The following is an 11101-nucleotide window of genomic DNA, read 5'->3' on the forward strand; positions in this document are numbered from 1 at the left end:
AAACAAACGTTCTGCTGAACGCACCCATTGTGATGCGACTAATGTAGAACCAGCTTTAGTTACAGCGCTACCAACCTTGTAACTAAAAAGAAAATTTTCGACACAGCTATCGGAACACAACCTTGAACGGAAATTTATCCAAGGTCGATAGTAGAAGAGCCGAGAGGATGGTGATAGATGGCGCCTCTCCGAGACGAATCAGGACGGAAAAATCGCGAGCCTCGACAAGGAGAGGCGTCTCCTACGGTTCGTCCAACGGGGGAGCTTATACATAACCAACAACAATGTCGATCGCGCCCGAAGGAGACGCGAAACTCTCGAAAGCCGAGTGAGAATTGCGCGCAGCGGTGAGCGCGGCGACGATGCCGAGGTAGTCACCGTCGGTTTCTCTCGACCCCCTCTCTCCTTTTCTCTCCCTTCCTTGAGAGCGAAACTGAGTAGGTAAGCGCGCGCGTAGGTCGTCGTCCGTGTGTGTGCGTGCAGCGTGCGTACATTCGCGCGCACGTCCCGCCGTCGAGGTGAACGTTTGCGGAAAGTCGGCGGTGCCGCGGTTGGTGTCGAAAAGTTTCTCCCCGTATCGCACGGATGCGCCGTTCTTGTTAAGAGGGCGACTCGCGAGCGCGGACCTCCGCCGTGGACCTCCGCCTCCTGGTGCCGGACAGTGGCGAACATGGAGGACTACAAATTTCTGTTCAAGGTCGTGCTCGTGGGGAACGCCGGTGTGGGCAAGACCTGCCTGGTGCGACGATTTACTCAGGTGCGATTCACTCGACGTCCCTCCAGTCGGCTATTCCGGTCCTCTCTCTTTTTCTCTCTCCTTTCCCGTCACGGGTTACGAAAACCTCGAGGAAAGCTCGCCGAGAGAGCTCGTCGTCGAGCGAGAGGCATTCTCGTGGGACCCCCCCCCTACCTTCCCCCTCGCGTACACAGAATTTATGCACGAACGTATTTCCCAGAAAAGGTGGAAAGTTCGTTATTTATGCATCGTGGAGATGATGTCATCTACATATGTGGAACGTTACTTTGAAGCCGATCCACCGTGGTTTATTTGCCTGCGATGGGTACTATTTGATGCATCATATTTTCAGTTTATGTCAGCCTATCTTCCCCAAAACTTTCTAAAATTTATTTCCATTGAGAGATCTTTAAGAGATGATTCTCTCAAAACTCTAGTCATCTCTTGTAATAGAATGCATTACTGAGCACTATTTTTATAACATCTTTCTTGGTGACACATATGCTAAAATTACAAGATGATGAAAAATGCATCATTAAATGGATGTGTAATTCAACGAAGATATTGAAGTGATATTGGCATGTCTAATTTTAGTGCGATTATTTTATATGATTTCTATGATTTAGTGTGAATATTTTAATTTGCAGGGTTTATTTCCACCTGGACAAGGTGCAACAATTGGAGTTGATTTTATGATTAAAACTGTTGAAGTAGAAAATGAAAAAGTCAAGGTATACAATCTATATGCGACATGTGCGTTAGATATATATGATCTACTGTTGATTGTTTTTTCAGTTGCAAATCTGGGATACTGCAGGTCAGGAAAGATTTCGTTCCATTACTCAAAGTTATTACAGATCAGCACATGCATTGATATTAGTTTATGATATTTCTTGTCAACCTACATTTGATTGTTTGCTAGATTGGTTGAGAGAAATCGAAGAATATGCAAGTAATAAAGTTCTTAGGATATTAGTAGGTAAATGAAAAACGTAAAGATTATCAGTTAATGTGTGAGGACGTGTGTGTCTCCTATCAATGAGAAATTATGCAATTTCTATTTGTTAATTAGGAAATAAAATTGATCGAGAAGATAGAGAGATACCAACGCACGTTGGAGAGGATTTTGCACAAAGACATGGCATGTACTTCTTAGAAACGTCCGCTAAAGAAGCAGAAAACGTAGAGAGATTATTTATGGAAATAGCAGCTGAACTTATGGAGGTAAGCGAGGGTATTTTATTTATGATTATTTCATTTTAGAACATTTTGCAGTGCTCGTATGTTATTTTAGCAAGCACGCTGTAAGGAATTACCTCGGTATGAAACGAATACAACTTCAATAAACGGTAAAACGACGTCAATCGGTGATAGTAGTAATTGCGGTTGTAGCAGACTCTCTTAAATAATTTTTATATGTTATATTATACCTTTTTTTATAGACACGGTGATTGAAATCGAGCGTATCAATATTTGATAATTTAGGAAACATATAGTACACGTATATCTTTGATACAGTGTTATTGTTTAGTGTTATGATATTATATGCTACGTTGCTTTATACTATGTTGTAAGATATATTTAATATTTAAAACAAGAATTTAAATATATCATTAAGCACTCTAGCTTTTAGGACATTAAATTTTTATAGATATATAGCGCAGTTTTACGCTCTCTTACCGCGCGTTTTATTTAATTAAAGTAATACTGCTTGATATTAAATTGTTTAAGCACTTATTTCCATATGCAATGGAAATTTTATTTAATATAATTGTAGTATTTCTTTTTTGTTACTTCGAAAGTACAAATAGTTATTACCACAATGGATTTTGGTAACTTGTCCAAAATCTTATTAATAATAATAAGATTTTTACAACACATCACACAAGCCTACGATGTATAAAGTTATTTCTAACGTGCAATATTTATATGTGTTTATTACAACTATTTTGAAGAAGACAGCTCACAATGTGCTTATAACAGCATGTTAAAATTAAAGCATAAATGACACATTGTAAGTCTGCATACAATAATCAACGAGAACAATTTTTATTTTAACGAATTATTTGTTAAGTAATAATCTAGAAAAGTGATAACAAGATATTATTACTAAATAATTTTTAGCATTTATATGATCAGATCTTTGTTATATTTAATTTATAATTTATGGATCTTATAAACAATATGTGGTTGAGTATTAATTATTCTATATACATTTCGTATGATATTAAAATATCTAGTCTTTTTTCACATTTCTTTTATACTCTATATGTACCAATAGACATAATCGTTATAAGTAATATGTATTTTATTATGAATTTCTTGTTAGCTAATACTTTCTAATTTTTTAAATAGCCTGTAGTTTATTAGTATTAATTATCATTATAGATTGTATCTTTTATGTAAGTTGTATGTATGAATTCACTGGGACAAACTTTACCTTTTTTACAGCAAAAAGAAATTAAATTAGTCTTTGAAATTGTTACATATCTAATTTTTATTTATCTAGTAGTTCTCAATCAAATTTGCATAAGTCCTGAGAAAATGCATAACTTATATGTATGTTAGATGTTTATATAAAAATTAAAGTATTTTCTTTTCTTCGATACCTGTAATTAAGATCTTTTTAACATAGTTAAGTTTATACACTAGCTATTCAATTTGAAATTACTCCAAAGATTTTATGTTACGAAAACGTTTTGTTACAATTATATAGTGTAAGTTATTAATAATGCATAATATAAATCACGACTTGTAATAAAAACTATATTAGTCAAAACCTGTATATCAATTTTCTTGGTATGAGATTAATATTGTGTTATCGTATTAATAGAAAATTATATATACAGGGCGTTCTGTGAAATTCGCAAATCAAAATACAGCAAGAAAGTTTTTGAAAAAAATAAGTTAAAATATTTGCCGTTTTTTTGTTCTAAGTCAATAGTCTTTAAGATATAAGGTTTAAAACTGCTGCCTATTCGTGAGTCGTTTATCGATAGTTGTTAGTAGGTCTGTTTGCGTTGCTTGAAGTTCCCCAAAATTTTTGAACTTAAAATGAGATAGATACATATTTGGGCGTTGAAAAGAGAGAAAGCGAAGATGTTGAGTGTAAAAAGTATAAACAACGCGAACAGACCTAGGATTAGGCGATTTACAAACAAGCAGCTGTTTAATTACGTAACTTGTATAATTAGCAAATTTCAAATTATTATATCTCAAAAACTATTGATTGGAACGGAAAATGGCAAGTACTTTTTAAATGTATTTGTTTGAGAACTTTCTTGCTGTGACATTTTGATTCGCGAATCTCGGATACCCTGTAGAGGTTAGAATACATAATAATGCACGGGCAATGCACGTGCCATTTGTCCTTGGTTTATAGTAGATTTTATGAAAATTATATGGTCAATACAAATTTATATCAAATTATATATTTCTAATATAAAAAAATCAATCAAAATTTATCACTAAGTTACATACAACGATACAAGATTTATAGCAGATATTATATTTTCATTGACTTTTACATAAGTTTTTAAATACTCACGAGTTTCTGTATTTTTATATAATATTTCTCTTAATAGGAATACACGCGCATCGAAATATAACCATACTGCTACATAAAATATTGAATAAAATATTTTATTTATGTTACTGATTATGAAAATGTCTGTGTCGCAACAGTTGCAGAATAAGCGATTAAAGTTGATCTTGAAAATGACTGTGTTGTAATAGTTAAAGAATAAGCAGTAAGCGCTTGTGTGTATGTGTGTGAAGTTTAATATAATTAATATAGTCAAATAAAGTTCACGTTCAGAAAAATCTGCTCCTACTCAGTCATTATTACTTTCAGATTGTAACATTAGATTTTCTTGCTTCTGACGTCACAATCTGAAAAAGTACTATAGTAGTGATGAGTGAACAGGTACTTTAAACCATCAGCTTGTACACGTCTGCATACTGATCACCTCATTAATTTTCATAGCTCAACTAACATTTTTATTGTTTAATGATTGTATATCTTTAGCTTATTACATGTAGATTTTGCATTGAAGTTACAACAGTCAAAAATTAAAAACAGATTTAATGTCTATGTCTTTTCTTATTTCTTAAAAAAAAATATAATAACTTTGAAAACACAATCTTTCTCAATATGAATTAGAAATTAAATGCCTACCGGTCGAAGCTGGATCTTTAATGCTTTGCCTCGGTAGTCTAAAACTTAGGACACTCGTATGCAATACAAGAGATTCGGATTCAACTCCCGGCCGAGGTAATATTTTTCGCAATAAATTTATTTACAATTTTCCAGCACATTAACATCTTTCTAATATGATGCCTGATTGAGCATCAAATTATTAAAAATTGCTTGTCAATTTAATTTAATTTGTGATATTATTACAGTAGTTCAATTGCGCGTTTATAAGTCCGGAAAACCAATTCGGCGTGCAGTTCGAATGACTACAAATATGGTATATATGCATGTACATATATATAAAATTCACATTGAATTATTTAAACATTAAAAATCCAGCTTCGACCAGTATAGGCATTTAATTTCTAGTTCGTATTGGTTGTGTTCTCACATGTACGGTCTAAAATAAGATTCTTATTGACTTTGAAATTTAATTTCTCGTATTTAGACATCTTTTGCGCTTTAGACATCTAAAGTGAAATATTTCTGCATAAAAGCAAAACTTTTTCTTTTATACAGGGTGTTTCAAAATTCGTGCCCGCGAAGTACAAGACATGATACTTTATGCTAAAAGAAATAACTTTTTTCTTTTGCAAAATTGCATCTGACAAGTAGTTTTTGCAGGAGAGCAAGTTGAAGTTACACGAGCCAACGCAAAAATTATTTATCGAATGTAATTTTACTACAGGAAAAAGTTGTTTGTTTTAGCACAAAAAACAACTTTTTCCTTTAGCAAAATTGTGTCCGATAAGTTTTTGCAGGAGAGCAGGTTGAAATTAACAAATAAGCGCAAAAATTATTTATCGGACGCAATTTTGTTAAAGAAAAGAGTTGTTTATTTTAGCATAAAATATCATGTCTTGTACTTCGCGGACGCGAATTTTGAAACTATATTAATTCAGCCTCAATTTCGGATTTGAATAGAATCACCATTTCTTAATATTATAAATGATAATTTGCTAGATTGCCAAAATATATGATCTCCGATAAACAGCTGTTTATAATACAAACAAGAAAAAAATAATAGGCTTTATGAAGAAGAAAAGTATTGCGAAAGTTATTTTTAAAAAAGAATGTACTTAATATTTATTTATGTAAAATACATCCAATAACAATGACATCTTTTCATAACATGATAGAATAGGAATATATTTGCATGTCAATACAAAAAACCTATTTCACATCATATATATATATATATATATAGATACATATCTCATTTCAGTAAAGAATGATTTAGCTAGGATTCTTTACTTTACATCTTTCTAAAGTTCATTGTCTGTCATTTTTTCCCATATTTCATACATGTTCAATGATGTTACGTGTGTAATCGGTTATTTGCATTTTCTTGCGGTTAGAATTAGAATAGACGCATCGCATGAATGTTTCAAATGTAAAAGAAAATATTAATTTTGAATATAAATTTATTGGAATAAGTGGGCGCGATACATTCAACGACGAACGAATCATTTAATAAGACATGGAATAAGGAATACTGTGTATATTTTCGTTACAAATATTGGAAAAAATTTTCTAAATGTATTTGTTTTAAAGACAACTCAAATAATCGTTCCCGGACTTCCTCTTCGAGTGCTAACGAAGGAACAGTCATTTCTTTACAATTACTAATATATACCCCACCTTTTCTTTCAATATCTTTGCTAATTGTAGCATACGTTACTGGAATTGCTCCTTGATGAGCCGTCTGCGACAGTAAAGTAACAGTGAATTGATTGATAATAGTTTGAAGAATTTGAAAAATTTGGTATATATTGTTACCTTCCATCCAGTCATTATCCATTTGTTCCAGGCTAATATAGTCTCTTTGAATAAATCTGTTTTCACTATCCCTGGATGCACGGCATATACTAATATATTCAACGATCTGTCTTTAAAGAGTTTCTGCAATGTTATCGTAGACATTGTCTGTGCTAATTTACTTTGTCCATACAAAGTATGCCTGCAAACTATTTCCCTGTATAATAAAATAATTGTTTAAGTTCTAAGAAAATTCACACGTCATTAGTATATATTAGTATATATTAGTATAATTTACGAATAATCGTAAATTCATCATTGAAAATAAATGAAAAAAAGATAGCTTAACAATATTTTTATGATTACTTGTTGAAATTATTGATGTAGTCAAAATTTATGGTGCCGACGTCATGAGCACATGAAGTAACATTAACAATTCTACTACATTCTTCGGGACGCCCGCCGGTTTTCAATACTGGCAGAAGAAGAGATGTTAGTAAAAAATGTGATAAATAGTTTACCATCCATTGTTTTTCGTATCCGTCTTCTGTCTTTTTACGGGTAGTAGGAAACATAACAGCAGCTAAAAAATAATCTTTTTTTACACGCAATCAACATTTTATAACAGAATAAAATTGAAATGTCTAATGAAATGTCACTTACCGTTGTTAATTAATATATGAATTTTATCATAATCCGCTTTTATTTGCTTTGCAAATTTTTTGACTGATTCGAGAGAGGAATTGTCAAGCTTATAAACTTTTGCTCGTCCACTAGTGACACCAGATTCTCTAATCTGGAGGATAATATTTTCACCTGCGCTAATTACTCTACAAGCTAATCATATTTTTGTGTATTGACATGTTATAGTGTTATAGAATAATACTACAATAACTTAAATTGACAATAACTTAAATAATTTACCGATTATAACTTCCATATCACACTGTAACAATTGCTTAACTACTTCTGCTCCTATACCTCTAGAACCACCAGTTACAATTGCAATTCTATTCGGCTTTGGAAGTAAATCTAAAAAAGAATATGAACAAAATAATACAAACATTATAATTATGTAATATAAAAAATTTTGCTTCATTAATCGTATTCTATAAATAGCGAATTTTGAAGAAGCGTGTCACAAACGAAGAATTAAATATTAGGTATATTGTTAAATATCATCCAATCACAAAAGATCTTATTTTTATTTCAAAATAATTTTCATATTTTCTTGATTATCAGGAGATGAAGAATTTTACGTGTTGATATAATTTTGCACAATAAAAGATGCAACTGCCACCAAAATATTTTCAGTTACAATAATTTACAATAATATCAATGTCTCCAGAATTTATTGTGACTCGAATTTATATATAAAATAAAATAAAAATAAAATATTTAATTTGTATACATAATGTATTAATTTATTTATTTAATATTTAATTTCTACTGCAATGTCGCTAAAAATTTTATTTGTATATCCTTTTTCTGGGATATACAAATGAAATTTCGAAAAGTTACAATTTGTTCTTGTCTTCATCAAAAACTTTATATATATGTATTGCATCATTTAAAACACTCAGTACTTGCGTATAGAGAGTGTTTTAAATGATGCAATATATATGTGTAAAAAATATGTAAAATTTATATCTTCTTTTTTTCTTACCTATTTTATTGTATCTGGCGTTGAATATATCGTGACCATGGTACTTTATTCCAATAGCATAATATTTTAAATGACAAAACAAGCATGTTTTATGATAACAAATGATGCCGAACACAATAAAGATACAAATCAATGTCACTTCAAATAACATTGTTACACGAAGTCGTTAGTTAACAATCACAGATTTAATGTATTCGTCACGATACGAATATTCATGAATCGAAGCATCAACTTTAAACTCAAGTTACAACGAAATTCACGTCTCTAAGATATTGCAGCCCAAACCGATTACCGTTAGGCACCGCTGTTACTCGCTCCACATCCGTACTTTCCAGCCGCATCAACCGTTATGCGTAGGATCGTTCGTCACAGACTATATATATGGAGAATGCCGCCGTTTAAGAAATATCACTACCGTTCCTCCTTTTCTCTGATATTCATGTCCTTCACATAAGAAAGTAAAGTTTCAGTTATCATGACGGAGAGTAATAGCGTATAAACAATATTTAGTGTTTAAATTTTTCTGAAAGAACAGGATTATTTAAATATACTACAGTATTCTTAGTTACTTATATTTCATTAGATTGTATTTTTCATTATATATTTCACTAATAAAATAGTACCTGTTGTCGATATTTTATATATATTATTAGATATTACAAATATTACGTAATTCATCCCTATTCGATAATAGTCTGGAATTATACGTCTCTCAATTTTCGAGTAAACGATACAAAACGATATGAATCGCGATAAATAATTTCCGTTTTCCAGAAGGCGAATGAAAAATTTTAGGAATTTTACTTTTATAAATTTAAATTCTGTCCATTTCTGAAAACACTTTCTTTGATCATTTTTTCTTAATAACACAAAACGTGATAACCAATTAGCAATAAGTATGGTATATACAATCTGTTCAACAAGAACGTACGGGCTGTTTCTCCTTAAATCACCAACCGTATTCGGAATCAAGCAATCGTTGTCTAATAGTATTAAGGCTCACATCTATACCTTTTTTCAATAAAAGATTTTTCGCTCGTCGTAATGAACACCCAGGATTCTTCTCAAATATCTTGACGATAGCTTTGTCGTCCTTTTTCGTCGTTGACTGTTGGGTGCCACGTTCCGGCAGGTCGTCGACATTTTTTATTTCGTTGTAACGCTTCACCCACTTCCTGACGAATCCTTCTGACTTTTTTTCATGTAGCGTCCGGCAGCTGCATACGACATTTTCGGTCCTTTCGGATGTGTGCAAAGGAACACTGCTGCAAAACGACTTGCATACGCAGCACTCATTGTAGTTATTTGCTCTGTTACAGTCAAAACAAGTCACACTACCCATATGACCTCAAAGCATTCTTCCGAACTGTTCAGAGAATCGGAAAAACCAAACTTAACATCTGTGCGTCATTTATTAATGAAGTGCGGAACTGTACGCTCTTATTGAACAGACTGTACATCCGTGTATAACGTATATTCATGTATATTACCGTGTGTGTTTCGCGAATTTTTATTTTAAAAAATCAGGGTGACATTAGAAAATAATACTCAGCAGAATAGAGTAATTCACTGATATTACATTGTGTCTTCCCTATACTATCCTGTAAGTTTTGCTCTACAATCACAGAAAATGATAGATACAGTCAAAATTGCGAGAGGGTAACCACTAGCTGAAATATTGTCCCACAGATTACATGATTTCATATGATTTCATCTGATTACAAATAATTTTTTCCACTACATATGAAGTAATTTGGTAAAATATACGATTTTATTTAATATTATACAATAGTTTCTCGTGGTTTTATATGTAATTATCGGATTATGCATCGAGATTTCATATAAATTTTATAATGATTTCGAGGACTCTGTCCCACGATTACATTAAGTGGTTACCCCCTCGCAAAATTGTATCTGTTATAAAAAAATCCTTGTCTTTTAATAATTTTCAATGTATATCTTATTTACGTTGCTTGCATTCCAATTTCACTCCTTTATTTTAAAGTAACATCAAAAGATTCTCTAATCTTGTCTGGAATTTTGACCCTAACTACTTGGAAAATCCGGGAATACTCACAAGGGACCGGGAAAACCCGGGAATACTCACACTGGCAGCCAACTTTCTCTGTCCAAAAATCCAGTAATAGGTATTACATTAGCAAATGAACTTCACATGTCACTCATTGAAGGGTATTCTATCGGATTATCACAAAATCATCGTCTAACTTTTTGGTCATTATGTGATTGGTCCCTTGTCAGGCAATTTTTTTACAAGATTTCGAAAAATACTTTATGTTGTAAATCTTTCTTATTATCCTAGATTTCACGGCTTTAATTATAGAAAATGGCAGATATAGTCTTATGAAATTCATATTTTCTACTAATTTTTAATATATGATTTATTTATGTTGTTTCTACTTCAATTTATTTAAAAGTTGCATTAAAAAAAATTTTCAATCTTACCTGAAATTTTGAACAAAAATATATGAAAAATTGAGAAAGTCTCAGTAGATGTTTTTCACAAGATTTTAGTAAACTTCTGTCTCTGGAAAAATAGAATTCTTGTTTTATATGTGACTTCAGATACTTGCTTAACTCTATTATTTACAACAGAGCAACAAGTCATGAGTTTGTGCAATTATCAAGAATTAAATTGATGCAATTATATTGAACCTATTAAAACTACTTCCTACAATTATATTGTGAACGAATACACGAAGCTGAAACTGGCAGCCAGACTTAGCAG

The 11101-nt window shown here is 31.9% G+C and overlaps 2 protein-coding genes across 3 annotated transcripts; one reads left to right on the plus strand and one right to left on the minus strand.

Moving 5' to 3' along the window:
- Nucleotides 1-131: 131 nt before the first annotated feature.
- Nucleotides 132-2254, plus strand: LOC108729310 (ras-related protein Rab-30). Its single transcript, XM_018458373.1, has 5 exons — nucleotides 132-757; nucleotides 1384-1467; nucleotides 1532-1715; nucleotides 1809-1960; nucleotides 2031-2254. Exons 1-5 carry the CDS (start codon nucleotides 671-673, stop codon nucleotides 2139-2141), a joined length of 618 nt encoding a protein of 205 aa, XP_018313875.1. The 5' UTR covers nucleotides 132-670; the 3' UTR covers nucleotides 2142-2254.
- A 3908-nt stretch (nucleotides 2255-6162) lies between these two features.
- Nucleotides 6163-10504, minus strand: LOC108729309 (retinol dehydrogenase 12). Of its 2 annotated transcripts, none has more exons than XM_018458372.1 (7): nucleotides 10463-10504; nucleotides 8356-8799; nucleotides 7614-7721; nucleotides 7353-7526; nucleotides 7056-7272; nucleotides 6711-6906; nucleotides 6163-6636 (listed from the first exon to the last, which is right to left on the minus strand). In XM_018458372.1, exons 2-7 carry the CDS (start codon nucleotides 8504-8506, stop codon nucleotides 6442-6444), a joined length of 1041 nt encoding a protein of 346 aa, XP_018313874.1. In that variant the 5' UTR covers nucleotides 8507-8799; nucleotides 10463-10504; the 3' UTR covers nucleotides 6163-6441. The 2 variants fall into 2 exon arrangements, with proteins under 2 accessions (XP_018313874.1, XP_018313873.1); XM_018458371.1 differs by lacking the exon at nucleotides 10463-10504 and adding an exon at nucleotides 9367-9440.
- Nucleotides 10505-11101: the final 597 nt, after the last annotated feature.

Source organism: Mycetomoellerius zeteki, unplaced genomic scaffold (assembly GCF_001594055.1).
Source record: "Mycetomoellerius zeteki isolate Tzet28-1 unplaced genomic scaffold, Tzet1.0 scaffold725, whole genome shotgun sequence".
In the NCBI taxonomy this organism is placed as follows: domain Eukaryota; kingdom Metazoa; phylum Arthropoda; class Insecta; order Hymenoptera; family Formicidae; genus Mycetomoellerius; species Mycetomoellerius zeteki.

What these genes read in the sequence shown, in the direction of transcription:
- LOC108729310 (XM_018458373.1), top strand. Translation starts at nt 671, where the DNA reads ATGGAGGACTACAAATTTCTGTTCAAGGTCGTGCTCGTGGGGAACGCC. An exon ending in TAGAAAATGAAAAAGTCAAG is followed by an intron (nt 1,468 to 1,531) that starts GTATACAATCTA and finishes TTGTTTTTTCAG; the next exon opens with TTGCAAATCTGGGATACTGC. An exon ending in TAGCAGCTGAACTTATGGAG is followed by an intron (nt 1,961 to 2,030) that starts GTAAGCGAGGGT and finishes ATGTTATTTTAG; the next exon opens with CAAGCACGCTGTAAGGAATT.
- LOC108729309 (XM_018458372.1), bottom strand. Translation starts at nt 8,506, where the DNA reads ATGTTATTTGAAGTGACATTGATTTGTATCTTTATTGTGTTCGGCATC. An exon ending in CGCCAGATACAATAAAATAG is followed by an intron (nt 7,722 to 8,355) that starts GTAAGAAAAAAA and finishes ATTCTTTTTTAG; the next exon opens with ATTTACTTCCAAAGCCGAAT. An exon ending in TACATCAATAATTTCAACAA is followed by an intron (nt 6,907 to 7,055) that starts GTAATCATAAAA and finishes TTTATTATACAG; the next exon opens with GGAAATAGTTTGCAGGCATA.